The 19,765-nt window shown below is 37.0% G+C and overlaps 1 protein-coding gene across 3 annotated transcripts in view; it reads left to right on the top strand.

Moving 5' to 3' along the window:
* The first annotated feature begins 4,926 nt into the window (after positions 1-4,926).
* SEPSECS (Sep (O-phosphoserine) tRNA:Sec (selenocysteine) tRNA synthase) overlaps positions 4,927-19,765 on the top strand; it is a 40,525-nt gene continuing 25,686 nt past the window's right edge. Inside the window, exons 1-7 of one of the 3 annotated variants that reach the window (XM_011935651.1) lie at positions 5,039-5,231; positions 5,729-5,865; positions 6,386-6,540; positions 8,494-8,612; positions 8,945-9,103; positions 9,994-10,147; positions 13,078-13,180. In XM_011935651.1, the coding sequence (XP_011791041.1) occupies positions 6,452-6,540; positions 8,494-8,612; positions 8,945-9,103; positions 9,994-10,147; positions 13,078-13,180 (624 nt within the window). In that variant the 5' untranslated portion in view covers positions 5,039-5,231; positions 5,729-5,865; positions 6,386-6,451. Of the gene's footprint in view, positions 5,232-5,728; positions 5,866-6,385; positions 6,541-8,493; positions 8,613-8,944; positions 9,104-9,993; positions 10,148-13,077; positions 13,181-19,765 lie in introns of all 3 variants that reach the window. The other 2 variants (XM_011935650.1, XM_011935652.1) reach the window with 2 other exon arrangements.

Consider the following 19,765-nt stretch of genomic DNA (forward strand, 5'->3'; position numbering starts at 1 on the left):
TTCTGTTTGCATTACTGAATTATGATACAACAGAATTTTATAGAAAGGATATTGCTTTTAGGAGGCTTTGTTCTACTTTTCAGGGCATTGTTTTTTGTTTTTTTTTTTTTCATACTCTAGGTTTATTGGGGAAAGAGCGATCCTTGTAGATCCCTTCTCATGTCGGTCCAATCAGCTTTTCTTTAAATCCAAGATTTAACACCTGAGGATCTGGCCAATATATGTATACATTGATATATTTAGGTTAGGTAACCCTGAATCATATGCATTCAAATGAATCCTAAATTCTTCTATAAATAGTTGCTGGTCTTGTTTGGAAGTAGGGAAATCCTTGATTATTGCTCTTAATTAATCTTGGGTACAAAGTTTAAATTCTGCAGTTGCCTGCATACTTGGCTTTTGAGGGGAGATGGCTCTTTAGAAGCAACTGATATTTTCGAGTTTTAGGAGAGTTGTTGGGAAAATCAGGAGGCCTGGACAAGAGGAAGAGAAGGGGGGGGGGTTGTTGGAAGTGAAGAGAGAGAGATATCAGAAGGCTAAGGGATAAGAGGGACATCTGGATATAGGGAGCCAACCCAAAGGGGAAGATTTACTAGGAAATGAGTCTAGTTTGTTGTTGCTTAAGTTGTCAAATTGCTTGTTTGCTTTAGCCAAAGCATCTTTTAGTGGAATAATTCTTGAATCAGAATTTCCTTTGGAGGCCTCTGTGTACCACTCAAAACCTGTTGCCCATCAGACCTAAGAAATCTTAATTCCCTTTCTTTTCTAAGTTGCCCATCAAATTAAAAATTTTGTCAAGTCAAGTGTTTCCCAGAGTGGACATTGAAGGCCCAACTCCGCATTGACGAAGTTATCCCACTTAGAGAGATAGGCACAAGCATTAGGATTGTAATGAGAGTATGTATAAGCAGCAGCAGTTTTTCCTGGTAGAGAGGATTTAGATTTGGAGCACCCCATGAATGCTGGCTATGGTGTTGAAAGTTATACTCGTGCCTATCCTGTCTCAGCCCCAGCCTGATTTTTGCCCCTTTTGAACACAGACCGGATAATCTGTGCCCCCTGGCAGGCAGAATATCAGAATGACCTCTTTCTTTGGATCAAAAGCAACCCCTCAGAACAAAAAATCAAGATGAAGGGAGAACTTCCTCCAGTTTTATTGGTGACCCACAACAAAATTTGTCCAAACGGATGTAGTCTGGTGAGAACTGCAAACTCATCAGTCTGTGAAACTGGCTTAAACAACAGAGTTGTAGGGCCCATGGCCATGTTCTACCGTATGATTCTCCTTCTTAAGGAAAACAACACTTCTAGATAACACAATACAAAATAGAAGTACAAAGGACAGCATCAAGGATGAAAAGGAATTGCCTGATTCCACTAAGGATGCAAATAGGAACCAGTAACAAAATCTGAGTACCACACTTCAAATGAATAGCTTAGGAACTCAAGGCAAACAGGGAGGAGTTCCAGGCCAGCACTGACTTACCAAGTTGGCATGGACTTGACAAGCCATAGGCAACAAGGCACAAGGAGCCCCTGTGGGCACCACAGGTGGCCAAAGGCTGAGGCCACCGCCATGGACAGCACAGACCATGTCTCAATGAAGTCTCTGGGAAAACTGGAAATTCAGAGCTTGCTAGAGAAAGGAGTCAGTCACCATCATTTGCATTTGTTAGAGTCTCAAAAGCAGGCAGAGGAGTGGGAAAGCTTTATAGTGAAAGATTCAGGTACAGGGAAGAATTCAGGTATGCCGATTGGAGGTGTTGGCAAGAAGAAGCTAGAGGCTGGCTAAGTAGAAACAGGGCATCTTATGTAATTTGTTTAAAGAGGATATTTGGCTTTCTCTGGTTGGTCTTAAGTTAAAAGCGAGTAATAAAAGAGAGAAGCTGGCAGTCATTGTCCAAGTCTTAACCATTCTTGGCTGATTGCTGCAGAGGTGGTGGTTTGGAAGGTTAGTTGCTACAGAGGTTGTGGGTGAGAGTTCTGTTATCACATATGATCTGGCCATTGTCCATTTGTATAGTCTGTCTATCAAGGGGAAGATGTCATTGAGCAATTACCTCTCATTTAATCATCGTAACTGTCTCTTCCATATCCCTATTTTACAGATAAGGAAAGCAAAGCTCAGGAAGTTTAAGTAATGTATTTAAGGTTATACAACTAGTGACACTAGCAGAATTTAAACCTGTGTGTTCTGGACCTATTTTAAATGATGCTTCATCTTGTAAAGACCATGAGGTTATTTTGATGTTGCCCTATCTATTAAAAATAGTAATTACATACTATTATTAAAAATAGTAATTACATACTATTTTAAATAGTAGTTACAAACTATTTACTATTTTAAAATAGTAATTACATACTATTATTAAAGATAGTGATTACATACTATTTTAAAAAGTAGTTACAAACTATTTACTATTTTAAAATACTAATTACATACTATTTTTAATAGATAGGCAACATCAGAATAACCTCATGGTCTTTACAAGATGAAGCATCATTTAAAATAGGTCCAGAACACACAGATTCAAATTCTGCTAGTGTCACTAATTGTATAACCTTAAATACATTACTCAAACTTCCTGAGCTTTGCTTTCCTCATCTGTACAATGGGGATATGGATAAATACTTGTTGGATGAGTGAATGGATGAAAGTAATTTTAGAATACTTCTCTTGAAATTGCTTCCAAAGCTGGTATCCTTTGAATACCTTTAATGAATGCATATCTTGACAATGATTAATTTTTGGAAACAGACAAACATTTTTCTGAAGATAGTGAATAAGGTGAGAGAACAAGCTGGCTCAAAAACCTGATGTGTCCATTCAGTAATGAGGTTAATTTTGGGATTTTTGCACGTTTTGCATGTGATTGACAAAGCAGCTTTGAAGGCTTTTCCAAAGACAAAGTTGCAAAAATAGTTGCATTTTGAGAATAAGAACTCAAGTTTCCAAAAGTTTGAAAGATAATACTCATTTTAGAAAGAAAGCTAAATTCTTGTTGTTTTGTGGTTTACCTTTCTGTTTAGTTTTAAGTAGTTAAATGGTCTACGTCATTCAACAAATATTTATCAAACACCTATTACGTATTTAGTGCTGTGCTTTGAACACAGATATCAATATAGCCCTTGTCAACCAGGAGCTCACAGTCTAGTTGAGACAGAAAATTAACAACTGAAATGCAATTCAACAGATACCATAAATGGACTGATATATATTAATAGCTGGATGCCCTGGGAACATGCAGTAGAAACAGTGATGAGCTCGTGCATGTTGAACAACTGACTTCTAGGGGAGTGGGTTGGAGGGTAAGGGCCTGATTTGCAGTGTTTACTGATTTCCATGGCGTAAATGCTTCCACCATTGCCAGCGTGACATCATCAAAAGGGGAGTTGGAAGATGTGCAGTAGTATAACATTATATTGAATTTCCACCATATAGATAAAATGCATGTAAATAACCTGAAGAACATAGATAATAGTAAAATGTAAAATAATTAGGAAGTGATGAATTTTGAGTATTTTTACTTTGGCTTTTAATACAATATTTGAGTGGCTGTATTTAAAAACTGGCTCACAAAATTCCTGAACATTTAACAATCAGCTCTTGCAAGTGGGTGTGAATCAGTGCAAGTGGGCATACCACCAGGTGAAAGCAATGTCAAGAATTACTGTAGGCTCACATAAGATGAAGATTGTAAAGAAACTGAATGCAGGGATCTCCAGCAGTGAACCTCTAGGTTGTTGAATTGTTACAGGACTGCCAGGTTCCTATGTTAGCTGTGCAGGAACAGACCAATACTCCGACAGCAGGCTTGCAGCAGAGAAAGAGTTTTAAGAATCACAAGTTACAAGCCAGGAAACAGGAAGAGTTCTCAAGCTTCAATTCGTTTCATCAAGGGGTTCTAGGCTAAGGTTTTTAAGGGGATTTGTGGAGGGTGAGGGGCTGGAAAATTTGGGGTTATCGATTTGTTGGGGTAAGGGAGATGAAATCATCAGGATGTGACAATTGCATTCTTCCATGAATCAGTTTTTTATTGGGCCTTCCAGACAAGCTGGCATCCTTAGTTTTGTTGGTATGTAGGACCTAAAGAAGCAATGCAAACGAAAGCTTATCTTCTCACAATGTCTTAGATTTTATCTATAGAGCAGAAAAAGAATGAAGAGTCTTGTGATAGGCGCCACATTCTCCTGGGGGTAGTAAGTAGCAACCAGATACAACTAAGTCGGCCATACAGCAAACTGGCTTAATAACAGCAGCCGTAAGCCTAGTTGGATTTTTTTCCCCCTTAATCAATTTTACAAAATGTTCTTGGGGATAGTTTCAGAATGGTCAAACTAATTCATTAATTCAATATCAATTTCTTTTTTTAGGCCCTACTTTATTCTGGGCACTGTTTTAGGTGCCCGGGGGAGGGGGCACCGCAGCAAAAACCGAGGCCCTGTCGTTAGGTTAGAGAGTTTACATTCATGGGTGCGTGTGTGTGTGTGTGTGTGTATAAACAAACGTCTGGCATGTCACGTGGTGAGTGGTAAGTGCTATGTAAACATTCCGTAGTGCAAAAGGGAAAAGGAGTGGGGCACTGCTATTTCCTATGGGGTTGTGTGGCAGTTATAAGTGTGGAAATGTATCAAACTAAAGATTGAAGGTTCTGGCATCTGACAAACGGTTTGAATAAGGCGGAAGCACAGACCCTGCACAGATCTCAACCATCCAACAGGACTGGAACACAGAAGTTAGAAAACCCCACGTACCTAGTTCTCACTCTGCTCGCCTGGTCTGCATAAGTGCAAAATCCTTTCCTGAAGTTCCCGGTAGGAACACCAGGGTTTAACCAGACCAATCAGCTGCAGCGGGGCGGGGCTAATTTCAGTACCTCCTTTGCCTGAAGTCACCTAAAAGCGCGGACTCCCTCGCGCATGCTCAAATACGCCAACTTCCTCCTGGAGCGCCATCTGAGACGGTCTGCGCGTGTGCAGGAGCAATAAGTTTTTTTTTTTTTTTTGTCCCAAGGCGCTGCCGTACAGTCCAGGAGGCGAGTTGCATTCTGGTTCCGTCGTGAGTCTGGCGTGTGGAGCAGTGCTCCCGCCTATTTGCTACTGTCGCCATCGCTGTCATGAACCGCGAGAGCTTCGCGGCGGGCGAGCGGCTGGTGTCACCAGCTTATGTGCGGCAGGGCTGTGAGGCCCGCCGCTCGCATGAGCACCTCATACGGCTGCTTCTGGAGAAGGTACCGAACTGTCGGTCCCCTCCCCAGCCGCCGCGACCCCGGGGCTCTGGCTCCGCCCGCCGTTCCCGCTGGTGCCGCCCCACCGGTAGCTCTTTGCTGCTTGAGACTAGTCCCAAGTCTGTCTTAGCTTGGCTTGCCCTAGCTGACCGACTGCGGTCTGTGCCTTCTCAGCCTTGCCAAAGCCAGTGAAAGCTAAAGGGTGTTCTCAGGAGGGGGTGTTGGGGTCGGTGTTTTGAGTCCCGCTGTTTCTAACTGCGGGATGCGGAAGTGAGGGAAAGTCCTAGTGTACTTTTTTATTCGCGGAAAGGGCAAAGTTCGCACCTCCGTCTTCCACCGCGCTCAACGACTCAGCACATAGAGTGTTTGTAGACCACTGTATGCTAACTCGAACCACGAGGCTTCTGCCGAACCTCACAGGTCTGCCTCCTGCCAGCGTTCCTGAATTTTAATTTCATTAAAAGTTTTGTTGTGTTTTTTTTTTTTTTTTTTTGAGACAGAGTCTCGCTCTTTCGCCCAGGCTAGAGTGCAGTGGCGCGATCTCGGCTCACTGCAACCTCCGCCTCCCGGGTTCACGCCATTCTCCTGTCTCAGCCTCCCGAGTAGCTGGGACTACAGGCGCCCGCCACCACGCCTGGCTAATGTTTGTATTTTTAGTAGAGACAGAGTTTCACCATTTTGGCCAGGCTGGTCTCAAAGTCCTGACTCAAGTGATCCGCCCTTCTCGGCCTTTGAAAGTGCTGGATTACAGGCGTGAGCTACGGAGCCTGGCCAGTATTTCATTGAAGTTTGACAACTGCCGCCCTTCTCCACGTCCTCCCGCCCCAATCCTAACGCCCTGGTTTGAAGCATCTTCATTGTGGATGTGGTGTATTGGTATTCAATTAGTTTAGCTTACGGAAATTTAAATATCTGAGGAAATCTCATTGTATGCATTTATCATCACTTCTCGAAATCTATAAATAGTTGTAATTGAATGTACAAATTTTTTATCTCCTTGCTGTCTCTATATAGTGCTGAATTTATGCCTGAATTTTAGAAAACAAGGAGCATGGCAAAATGCACATTAAAAAAAATGTATTCCTGTAGTGTTCTAGAAAACGATAGTTTTATTAAATATAATCATAAGTTTTTTTTTGGTTTGTTTGTTTTTTAAGGGCAAGTGTCCAGAGAATGGCTGGGATGAAAGTACACTTGAACTCTTTTTACATGAACTTGCAATCATGGACAGCAACAATTTCTTAGGCAATTGTGGTGTGGGAGAAAGGGAAGGGAGAGTGGCATCCGCATTAGTTGCTCGTCGTCATTACAGGTATCTTTTTTTAAGTAGTATGGGAGACATATCGTTTATTTATTTTTGGTTCAAAATAATGGCAGTAGTTTTCATTTTGTTAGATTATCAAATGTCTGTTTGTAAACCACTTTTTACCTGCTCAAATGGATATGTAAACCAAATGCAACAGGGAGATGGAAACAATTTTATTTCAGCAGGTGCTTTTCAAAGACAATAGAGTAAAAATATGTGGGGGTTACCCCGTCAGGTTCTGGGTGACTAACACAGGCTATACATTTTCTGAGGAATGGTTACCCTAATAAACATATCTGGTTGTAAAAGTTTAAAATCCATTAAGGTTGTTTATAGTTTTCCATATTTCTTTTCTAACATTGGCAGTGTTTTTTTTTTTAAAGAGTGGTTTGTAGTTAGAACTTTAAACTTTGTTTTAAACTGAATCCCATTTTTATAAATACCTCTCTGTTGCAATAGATACAGAGAAAGGTGTATTAGATTATTGAGTGACTTTTTTCTTTTGCATTATTGCAGAAAGCTTTTCATCAATTCTGATAATGATTTAATTGGTAGTTCCAAATATGATCACTCATTGCTCTGTCCACTAACCTTTCTATGAAGTGTAAACTCTTTTAAATAAAACTCCTCTCTTCCATGCTTTTACATTATAATGAAAATTTCCTGGGCATAGTAGAATTTGTATTTCAGTAAAAATCACTGCAGTCAAAACTGATGATAATGCCTAACTTGGATGAAAATTTCAGTTAACAGTTTGCTGATAACATGGTTGATAATATATGTAAGAAATGTTTTGTACATGAGATTTCAGTGGTGAGGAAGTACATTAGTATTCTTCGATAATCTCCCTATACAGAATTTCTGATATATTTGACTGTCAATTAGAAATTACTCAGGTTACAAAAGGGTTTTTTATTTTAAAGAGTATTGAGAAGTGTCTTTAAACAATGTATAATATCGTCTAATTTAAAATGAGTAGATTTGCACACTGATTTTCTAGGAGCACATAGTTCTTTTAAAATTAAGGCAATATTTGAACCATCATTGGAACTTAGCCCACTGTGTGATTAGGGGAAAAGGAAAGAAAAAAGATAATTTGGCCTGGCGCGTTGGCTCATGCCTGTAATCCCAGCACTTTGGGAGGCCAAGGCGGGCACATCACGAGGTCAGGAGATCCAGAGCATCCTAGCTAACAAGGTGAAACCGGTCTCTACTAAAAATACAAAAAAATTAGCCCGGCATGGTGGCAGGCGCCTGTATTCCCAGCTACTCTGGAGGCTGAGGCAGGAGAATGGCAGGAACCTGGGAGGCAGAGCTTGCAGTGAGCTGAGGTTGGGCCACCGCACTCCAGCCTGGGCGACAGAGCAAGACTCCGTCTCAAAAAGAAAAAAAAAAGATAATTTATTGTTTCATATATTTCAGTTTTCTATTGCTACAGAACAAACCACCCTAAAATTAAGTGGCTTAAAACAATTACTTATTATTACCTCTCATGGTTTTTTGGATTAACTGGGCTCAGCAGGGTGAGTATTGCTTTTGGGTCTCTCATGTAGTTGCAGTCAGATACTAGCTGAGAGTTGAGTTATCTGAAGGTTTGCCTAGCATAAAAATTTCACAGTCACTTCTGCTAGATTCTTCCTGGCCAAGCAAGTCACTAAGTTCAGCCCACATTCAAGTGGAGAGGAAGTAGACTCCATCTCTTGGTGTGGGAGTAGGATGTGGGCACAGGGAGAAAAATAATTGATGGTGGCCGTCATTGGAAACTGGCTATCACAACATAATTGATGAAGTTGTTTCAGTTTAAGTAGAGAGTTCCACATCATTAATAGTTTGTGACATATATCTGTAACAGCCAGATATTGCTCCTGTGTTTTGGGTTACTATATTTGCATATTTGTACATTGTATTACTTAGAATGCTGAATGTATTTGTCCAGTTTTTGGCCCATTTTTTGCTTAGGTTCATTCATGGCATTGGACGATCGGGTGATATTTCTGCTGTGCAACCAAAAGCTGCAGGCTCTAGCCTTTTGAACAAAATTACCAATTCTTTGGTCCTGGACATTATAAAGCTGGCTGGTATGTACGATCTTAATCATCATGCTTTTGGCTGACTGGACACACACACACACTATTGACGATTTCCTTATTATTGCCCCTTTCCAAAAAGAGTATGAGTGACTTTTGAAAAGACTTTTTCTAAAAATAAAAAGTCCTTAGAATGAGATAGAAAATCAGAGCCATAAGCCCAGAAGTTGAATTTGGCATTGAGCTTCCCAAGAGTGAGTACAGAAACAGAAGCACTAGGGCTACGACTCTTAGTATTTTATAGATGAAATATATTATTTCCTCAAGAAGGATGCTGGGTGCTTAGCGGGATAACAGATTTCTGTTTGGCTTCTTATTTGTAGGTGTCCATACGGTAACTAACTGCTTTGTAGTTCCTATGGCAACTGGCATGAGTCTAACTCTGTGTTTCTTAACGTTACGACACAAAAGACCAAAGGCAAAGTATATTATATGGCCACGAATAGACCAGAAGTCCTGCTTTAAATCCATGATCACTGCAGGTAAGAGAAGTGTTGTGTATAATGTTTTAAACATCACAATTAGAAAATTCAAATTTCTTATATAAAGATAAATGAAAAATAAACTAACTCTGTTCCCTATTGCTTTTTTAAAAGAAAAAGTTGTGGTAAAATAAATGTGACAAAATTTAATGTTTGTATTACTTTATACAACTTTTTAAGTTTATGGATACCTAAATATATATGGTTCCATAATTATTATTTGTTGCTGGGCCTTTGCTTATATACTAGTTAAGTGTGTTGTTTTAATTGAAAAATGTGGAAACACTTTTTATCTTTATGCAAAATTTACTGTATACATTTTGTTTTCATAGGAGGCTTTTGTAGGCTATGTGATGGATCAGTGATCCTTAGGCTGCTGAAATTTATTACGTTTTTCTTTAGAGGTAAAACATTGAGTAGATGATTGTGATTTGTTTCAGCAAGTGAATTGTATTATTATTAATGTCCATCTCTGAAATAAAGTGAACTTTAAAATAAAACAGAAGAAGTATTGCCAGAGAATGAGTGGACTTACTTTTCTGTGGATTGAAATTGAACTGGATTAAAGTGATCCTTTTTGTCATCAGTGTCCATGTTATTACTTCTCTAGATATCTAACATTTGTTTTCCTTACTTTCTAGAATTCATTCTTGTCATATCTTAGTGTTAAATAGACTTATGGTCCTAAAATTGTGTAGTCGTCCGTCACATTATTTTGACCTGCCTTTGACTAATACCAGTACTGAGCCGCGTATTTATTACCAGAGGAAGGTTAATCTATCAAAATAAATATTAAGAGTTCTTGTGTAGAATAGCATGCTTCCTAGAGTTTCAGGATCTTCCCTTATTTTAGTTCACACTAACATTTTTTTTCTGGTTGGTTTGGTTAGGTTTTGAGCCTGTGGTGATAGAAAATGTTTTGGAGGGTGACGAGCTGCGTACAGACCTGAAAGCAGTAGAGGCTAAAGTCCAGGAACTTGGGCCTGATTACGTTCTGTGTATTCATTCTACTACATCCTGTTTTGCTCCAAGGGTGCCTGATAGGTAAATGATTTGTGAATATTGTCCTTTAGCTGTTTATCAGTCTTTTAAATAAAATACGATATACTAATTCTCAAATATGCTTAAATAACACTTCATAATAAATAGGTGAATGGTCTGTTCTAAGACAATAGATTGACCTTGTGAAGAAATAGCGTAATGGCTTGGGAAAACAACCATTTGAAATAGAACAAGGGAAAACAACTAGTACAGGGTGGGGAGCTCCCTTTATGACTTGAGTAGATGCAGACCGTCTCTGTTTTCTTGCTCTTTGTCCTGTTTCTGATCTCTTAGCATGTTTTTTCTTATTATTTGATGGAAGATTCTTTTCTAAGCTAAATGTTGAGTTTACTTCTTTTCATTGCCATCAGTATTAATAAATTAAAAATTTAGGATTGTTTACTTTCAAATTTCTGTAATTGGAAGATTAACTCAGATGTATACTTATGTGTGCATAGTGGTTGTCATTGTCTGCATTTTGAGAATAATACAAATATTTAAGAAAATAAAAGCAAAAAGGAAAGAAAAAGCAAAGGTTTACTCTTTTAAAGGATAGCCACACATTTTTATTCTGAAAATGTAATAGGCTCAGGTCTAGTAATATAGATTTCTGTTTTTGACTACAATTTTTTTTTTGTTTCATTTTAACATTTTGAATGGAAGGGGTAAATAATTCGTAGGAACTATATTGACTTTGGGCTTTTCTTGTAGCGTCAAGTTATACCTTGGTTTTAATTCATGGAAGTACATTATTTGGCAGTAATGAATGCCATGTTGGCTTTTGTTATCTTATAGGCAGATTGTAAGAGACAATTTTTTAACTGTGCTCTTAAAAATTTACCTTGCTACGTTCATGAGCCTGTGAACTCTATTTTAAGATTACTTTGCATATGCTGCTGTGGTTTATTCATTACTTACCAGATTTCAAATTTATATTGAAATATTAAATAAACATCGTTCTTTATTGGTGGTTTTGATATATATAAAATTTTTAATGTGATAGAAATCACATTTTGAAAAACAGCTAATGGATATTTGTATTAGTTGGATTATTTATCCTTGTGGATACTTTGCTTTTGTTTCATTATGACTAATGTCTTTTGAATGTTTACAGTATGCCTGGCACAGTGTTAAGTGTTTTACCCGTATTATCTCCTTTAGAAAAAATTTAATAAAGCTTTTTATCAGTCAGAAAAATTCTCGTTTGTCACTGTTGTGTAATGAATATTTCTGAGTAAGAGTGAAGTTTAGGAAGAAGGTGGTGCACAGTAATGTTCGAATTTCTGACTTTATTAAATTTTAAAACTACATTTTGATTTTTTTTACATCAAGTTTCATTCCTTTATAGTCTTAATTTTTTGGGTACAGTATACATTTTGTTTTTATTAGTTAATGAGACAAAAAGTAGAGGAAATTCACTTAAGGGAAATGTTGCAAAAAAGAAGGGTATTATTTCTTCTAACTGATAAACACGTTAAATTGGCTTCTAAGTTAGAAAACAATTTGATACATATGAAAAATATTTTTTCTACTTCTCCTTTCATTTAATACATTTGTTTTTTAAACACACCCTAACCATTAACAGATTTAGGTAATTCAGATTATTTAAAAGTACTCTCAAATTATTTTTTTTTTTTCTTTTAAAAATAGAGCTTAATGTTATGGAGCCTTATTTTCAAAGTTTTTTATTAAGGAATATTTTCATTAGAACACACACATATGAAAGTGCCTTTTATTTTATGAAGAAAATACTTGTGTGTATCCCAGAAGGTCTATTTTGTTAAAAACATCATCTGATTAGTTTGAAGTAACAAAAAGGATTTCTATATCAATTTGTAGGGTTTGTGAAAATGAATGATAAAATGAGTTTTTAATTCGTAAGACTTCAAGCAAGCAAATTGATAACTTGTTTTTGGTCTGAGGCAAACTGGATAAAAAAAAGAAAACTTGTAACAGATGAACATAATGGTGTTCCTACTTACAGTTAAAAATATATTAATGACATCTACTAGAAATAGTACATGTATTATGCATAAATCGATAATTCAGACTATGTATTTGAAATATATCCTGTCAAAAAGGACTTTACTTGTATAAAAATGCTTTCAAATTCTTTATACTTTAGAAAGAAAACTTTTTAATAGTTTTACTAAAACATCGGGTTTAGTTTTAGTTTCATAGCATGAAGACATTTCTATTAAAGATGAGCTCAGTCACAGGAAGTATTTGGCTTTGTGAAAGAACATCTATTTATTATGCTGCCACTGAAATTTGTTACCTTACTTTGCATAAAGTTAGACTCAGATTAATATGAGAGGTGTAAAATGAAAAAGTAGGAGTAGATAAGGGTGGATTTAAAACCAGGAGCTATTTAAAAGATTCCTCAGTATCCAAGTTGTTGGAAAATGTTAGTTATTTTGGTAATGACACATTTTAATGTTCTGTATTTTTTAATACATTAAAGTCTATTTGAGTATGCATTTTTTATTTTATGAGATGTTTAATGTAAGATTTCTTAAGATTCCAGATATGCTAATTATTTTGCAGATACTAGCTTCGGTATAGTAAGCAAACAAAAGTGAAAAAAGAGCATACCACCTTGTGAGGGGTCATTATAAATAAATCTTCTGGCTTTCTATTTAGGGAATTTTTAATTTTAAAATGATTTACCATCTACATAAATTTTTGTATTTTTTTCATATATTGATAACATTAATTTAAAAGCCTTTTAAGGTTTATTCAAAAGAGCTTGCTCTGCACTTCCAAGCTGCTGTATTACATGTCAAAATATTGCAATAGAAATTTCAGTGTTTGTCGTTTTTTTCCCTTGGTGTACATTAAGGATAACTATTAAATTTTTTAAAAAGTTTCTGCACTAGCATTTATAAAGCACAGTGTGAGTATGTCTTTCTATTGAATATTTACGTTTATAGATTAGAAGAACTGGCTGTGATTTGTGCTAATTATGGCATTCCACATATAGTCAATAATGCTTATGGAGTGCAGTCTTCAAAGTGTATGCACCTCATTCAGCAGGTAAGAGAGTTTAAAATATATATGTCAAGGACAAATTCATTTTAACATATTATAGGATTATTACTTTTTCTTGCAATCGGATACAGGAAAAACAGTTATTTATGACCATCTGCTTCAGGTTGTGTTAGGAACTTACATCTGATAATCTCAATAAAAGTCATTATTCTTTGGTACTGTGGTGGTAATTGGACTGATAGCTTTGGTAGGCTAGAATCAACATAGAAATACTTTAGTAGTTTAGCTTTTAACTTTCTGAGACTGTTTCATTACCAGGATTCTCATTTTTCTAATATACTGGATTATATCATTTTTAAAAATATGTGATTTATTCTGTATGTAAGGAATTATTGTACCTATTATCTTAGACTAGAAGTGACTTCATTTATAGACATTTTAGTATATAGCTATGGAATTGACAGATTTTTGTATTTTTTTTTAAGCATCAGCTAGATCCTGGTCGTTTGTTTGAGGTTCTACTTTTGAAAATATGTCTTTGTTTCCCGTGTCACTTGTAAGAACTATGACCTACAAGGGCTTTATGTATTCAGGCCTTTGCTGATTTGCTGATTTCATTTTCTGCTTTCCTTTTGCTTGCTGTGCTCCAACCACCCTTGCTGCCTTACTTTTTTTCCATTTTGTCACATGCCTGTACTTCCAGGCCTTTGCTGTTGCTCGTCCCACTCACTGGATTGCTCTTCTAGAGAGTTGCGTAGTTTTCTTTTCGTCAGTGAGACTTCCTCAGAAACTCTATCAATAATTGTCATTATTGACAATCAATAACTGGTTACTGGACAAAGTGAATGAATAAATGAAATACTGTATTTATTTATGCGTGTATGATACAGGCTATATAGTTTGTGTGCATAATTATGTTAATATACATACTCAGTTTTGGCAAACACGTCAAACCCTATCTAACACCTCCCCCTTCCTCACTAGCGTTTTCTACTTTTTTATTTTTTTGAGATAGGGTGTCACTCTTTTGTCCAGGTTGGAGTGCAGTGGTGCAACCACAGTTCACTGCAGCCTCAACCTCCCACGCTCAAGTCATCCTCCAACGGCAGCCTCCCGGGTAGCTGGGACAACAGGTGTGCGCTATCACACTCAGCCAACTTGTTGTATTTTTTCTAGAAATGGGATTTTGTCATGCGGCCCAGGCTGGTCTCAAACTCCTGGGCTCAAGCCAGCCTCCCACCTCTGCCTCCCAAAGTACTGGGATTACAGGTGTGAGCCACTGTGCCCAGCCCTTGCTAGCGTTTTCTATCCCTCTTTTTGCTTTTTTCCCATGTTCGTTGATTTTAAGATGCAGTGTTCTACATTTTGACGTCTGAAATTGTGATGTCTTATAATCAGTGGTGTCTTACAGTGTTAATAGGCAATGTTTTTTTTTAACATAGTGACATATAAAATAATGATGTTTCTTACAATTGATGGCTCCTTGCTATTTTTCTCCAGAACACTTATCACCATTTGATATAATGTTTGTTATTGACAGTAATTATAATTAAGGTTCTGTTGGGATAGAACTTTGTTTTGTTCACTGCTGTGCCCTCAATACTTAAGACAGTATCTGGTACATAATGGACAATTAATAATTGGTTACTGAACAAAGTCAGTGAATAAATGAATTATTGTATTTATGCATGTATGATATAGACTACATAGTTTGTGTGCATAATGATGTTAATATACGCATTCAGTTTTGACATACATGTGATTTGTGTTATGTAGGCCTAAGTTATTCACAGATTACCTGTGGCCTGCTCCAATATGGTAAATGCTCTGAAGCACAATAGATACTATCTAGTAATTTTTTTGTCTTCTATATTATTTTTCCTATACTAGTATCATCTTTTACATAAATGTGGTTTATATGAAATAGTAATCACTGATTTGTTTAATTTCTTTACTCAACTTTGTATCAGTTAGGATGTCATTGGCAGCAAGTAACAGAAACCCAACTCAATTTAGCTTAAACCAATAAGGAAATGGATTAATTTATGTAGCAAGTCCAGAGGTGGAGTGGATTGTAGGCATGGTGTGTCAGGATTTCTTAAAACCTTTAGGGAAAGACTGTTTACCATTTCCTTGATATTTCTTTTCATTATTCCTTAACTTTTTAAGGCTTCTTCACTTATTCTAGACTAGGTTATATCTAATTTGTATGGTCATAGAGGAAGGGTGTACTATTTTCTACACTGGAATTCTTGAAGAACATTTTATTTCAGTGATTGATTTTTATTCCTCCTTTCCCTTTCCCCCTTGCTCTTCTTCTCTGTAATTTTTAGCAGCTTCTCTTCTTTTAAAAGTCAAATACCATCAGCATTACTAAAAGTTTAGGAAAATGAGGAAGGAGTAGAAGATCACTCATAACGCTATTACCCTAACAAATATCCTTAACAATCTATGTATTTACTTTTTCTCTTTTTGTATGCATATTGTTTTTACATAGTTATATTCATTGTGTACATTTAATTTTTTCAGTGTTATATTTCTGGACCCTTCAGATGCTTATAAAGTTTTCATAATGATCATTTTAATGATACAACATATTTTTAAATACTAGAAAATTTGGTGGTGCACTTGAAGACATTAAAACTAAAAGAGGCTGGGTGTGGTGGCTCATCTCTAATTCTAGCACTTTGGAAGGCTGAGGCTTGTGGATCACTTGAAGCCAGGAGTTTGAGACCTCCCTGGGCAACAAAGCGAGACTCCATCTCTACAAAACTAAAATTTAAAAAAAAAATGGGTGGTGTGGTGGTTTGTACTTGTAGTCCCAGCTACTGGGGAGGCTGAGGCAGGAGAATGGGATGAACCCAGGAGGCGGAGCTTGCAGTGAGCTGAGAGAGTGCCACTGCACCCAGCCTGGGTGACAGAGCGAGACTCCGCCTAAAAAAAAAAGAGCTCCAGAATACAATAAGAAAGGTGCCCTTGGAGTTGCACATCCCTAATACTCTGCTTTGTCATTACCTGTCTGCATTTGGGAGGTGGTTTTACTAAAATTTTAACCAAAAAATAAAACTATAAGATGGATAAATAAACTTTTAAATGCAGATATTGTTGCAGATAATGTATTACCTTCTGAAGTTGATATTTCTTTAAAAAAATTTCTTTGATACATAATATTTAGATATATTTATGGAGTGCATATGATATTTTGATACATGTACAGATTGTGGGATGATTAAGTCAGAGTATTTAGGCTATCCATTACCTGGCATTTATTACCTCCTTTTATGTTGGGAACATTTCACATCCTCTCTTCTAGGTATTTTGAAACATACAATTACATTGTTGTTAACTATAGTCACTGTACTGTGCTATTGAGCATTAGAACTTACTAAAATGGACATTTCTTTAAAACAAAAAAAGCAAATATATAAACATTCTATTTTTCCCAAATTGGCCTTCACCAAAAGAGGTTGTGGCACTGTTGATTTAAATCAAATGAATACTTGAGTCTTGTTGAGTGCAGGTTGCTGTTTCATGACATTCTAAAAAATTAAAGTTAGCTTTAATTCATCTCAATAGTCCTTATTTTTGATATATACCATTTACTACACACTTTCCATGTGTCAGGCATCCTTCTAGGCTTTTAAAGTTATTAACTGAATCCTGACAATTTAAGTGTACTTCTTATTCCCATTCTGCACATGGAGAAATAAAATAAGTGGGATTAAGTGACTTGCCCAAGGTCCTATAGCTACAAAATAGCCCATCTAGTTCAGTGCGACTCCAAAGTCCCATCTTTCTGTTAAAAAACAAAGTACTAAAGTACTAATACTGTAAGTCTCTTCTTGAGAAAATAATATTGCAATAATCAATCAATGAAGGAAAACTATAAATAAAATGGTTTTTTTTTATTGTTTTAACATTATGTTTTTAACTTTTTTATTTTTAAGGTGAGACCCTAGAATGGCTTAATGCTGAGCCTATAGAGTATTCTGTATGCTCATGTAGCCCCCCCAGGGAAATTAGTTTTGAATAACCTATATTTTTGTTTATATTTACTAAAATGAATTTAAGAGATTTATTTATTATGGATGTTAGGATAGATTAATGGAGAGGGATATAGTAGAGTCACAAAAATATGTGTATAAGACTAATTATTTTGAGTCAGAATAGATTATAAAGCTCCAAAAGTGTGGGAAGCGGCAACTTTGCCTATTAAGAATTTGAGAGAAGTAGGTGTTACTACTGTTTATTCACAAACCTAATTGCCTCTTCATTCAACAAATACTTTCTGGGTTCCTACTTGTGTACCAGGCACCAGGGTAGGAACTGGAGATGAAAATAGTGAATGTGACAAAATCTTGAACCCTCATGGAGCATTCTATTTTTTGTGGGAAAGCAGAGAGTAAACCTAGTATGACAAGTCTTGGATAAATGCTCTGGTATTTGGGGAGGATGGATGTCATTAGATGGAGTAATCTAGGAAGCCCTCTTCAAGAAGTACATGTGAATGGAACTCTGAATGACATGAAGGAGGAGGCTTTGCAGCTCTCTAGAGAGAGAGAGATTCTAGGCAGAAGCTAATAGCCAAGACTCTGAGGGAGGAGTGTGCTTGGAATGTGAGAAATAGCAAGGAGGCCAGTATGGCTGAACCATAATGAACAAGGTGAACAGCGGTTGTAGAGCTTTGAGATGTGTTAAGAGTTTGGGATTTTATTCTTGGTGTGATCATTGGCCATGGAATGATTTCAAGCAGGAAAGAACGACATGCTATGTGGGAAATAGACAGTAGGCAGGCAAGAGTGAAAGGCTGTTGCAGCAACTCATATGAGATTTGTTTGTGGCTCTGGCCAAGGTGGTAGTCGTGAAGGTGGTAATAAATGCTTTTATTCAGATGTATTTTGAGAGTGGATTTTAGAGCATGTACTGGTGACTTAGATGTAGCTGAAAAAAGGGGGCTCCATACCATTTCTGAGATTGGGTCTGGCCTGTTTGTTTTCTTGCCATAGAATGTGCTGCTTTTTAAATGCTTTCTGTGTTTTAGTGATGGAAGGGTTCTAACAAAGTCTGGTGCGCTGATTCCTCTAGTATTTCTGCTTCCAATTTAGGTTCCTGGTTCTCTCAGGAGGCCTTGGACAGTACTAAAATATTAATACAAAGGCAACTTTCACTGTTTCACTTATTTTTATGTGCTGCTACTCGCATGTTTTCCAGTTTTTTTTTTTTTATTCTATTAGTCTTATATGCGTCTCTCTGTTTTCCTGTGATATGGTGAGATTTTCTCTGATCATGGTTTATTAGGAAATTAGAAGAGGAAGAGGAAGGTTAAGATTTGAACAGTTGTATAATGGCCTCCAGAGCAGCTGCTCCTCTTCCCTGCTTCAGCTGCTTCCACCTGTTGCCTGGATCTGGACTCTTAGCTTAGGCCAGCTATCTGCTCCTTCTATTCTCCCTCAGATAGCAAGGTGTGAAAATGAAGGTCAAATATGGTTATAATATTAATAGGAATGCAGATTGTGAATACAGATTGAAAATCTGTGGCTACAGATAAAGGAAAAGACTATCTTAGTTGTAATTTAGATAGTATCTCTATGGAGAAAATTGAAGCACATTAGACAGAAGGTCATAGACTGTGTCGGACGAGGACCTAACTTAGTTTTACATTTCTAGTAGATAAGTATTCAATTTTTCACCAGACTATTAGATTTTCACTAGAAGTTCATTTGCAGTGGAATGAAGTCATCTAAGTTTACAATATTAGGGGGCATGAGTTATGTAGAAACATTGCTTCTAAACTTGCCAAGAGTATACAAATAAAATTTCCGTTAAGTGATGTTAAAAGTAAAACTTTGCATTTCTTTTTTGTTATCTGAGTGCTTAAAATGGTCATACAGGTAGTAGATTGTGCAAGCATTAAAGAGAGGCACACGTATAATTAACTGGCAACTCAGATGGCTATTGTCCCTTAGGTTATGGTGGCCACCCTCGAACTTACAGAGGGTGTTTAAAACCACTTAATAATTATAGAACCCAATTGTAGACATTTGTTGTCAAAAAGGAGCACAGATGAGATGCATGGGATGAATCCGTTCTCTTTCTTTTTTTGAGATGGAGTCTCGCTCTGTCGCCCAGGCTGGAGTGCAGTGGCGCGATCTCGGCTCAGTGCAAGCTCTGCCTCCTGGGTTCACGCCATTCTCTTGCCTCAGCCTCCCGAGTAGCTGGAACTACAGGCGCATGCCGCCATGTCTGGCTAATTTTTTGTTTTTTTAGTAGAGATGGGGTTTCACCATGTTAGCCAGGATGGTGTCGATCTCCTGACCTCATGATCCGCCCGCCTTGGCCTCCCAAAGTGCTGGGATAACAGGCGTGAGCCACTGCGCCCGGCCGAATCCATTCTTTCTTATCAAATTTTAAGGTGTAAAATTTTGTTTCATTAAAGTTCCCACCTGAGCTGATACTGAAATCGTGCTTGCCTCACAGAGTTGTTGTGAAAATTAAATGATTTATGTGTGAAAGCACGTTGTAAGCTTAAAGTTCCATATATAAGCAGAACCATTAAAAATTTTGGTTTAATACTTAAAAACGTTTTCTTGGCACTATTACAAAGAAAATAAAAATAAAAATTTTCAGTTG

The sequence above is a fragment of the Colobus angolensis genome, unplaced genomic scaffold, assembly GCF_000951035.1.
Source record: "Colobus angolensis palliatus isolate OR3802 unplaced genomic scaffold, Cang.pa_1.0 Scaffold146, whole genome shotgun sequence".
Taxonomy (NCBI): Eukaryota; Metazoa; Chordata; class Mammalia; order Primates; family Cercopithecidae; genus Colobus; species Colobus angolensis.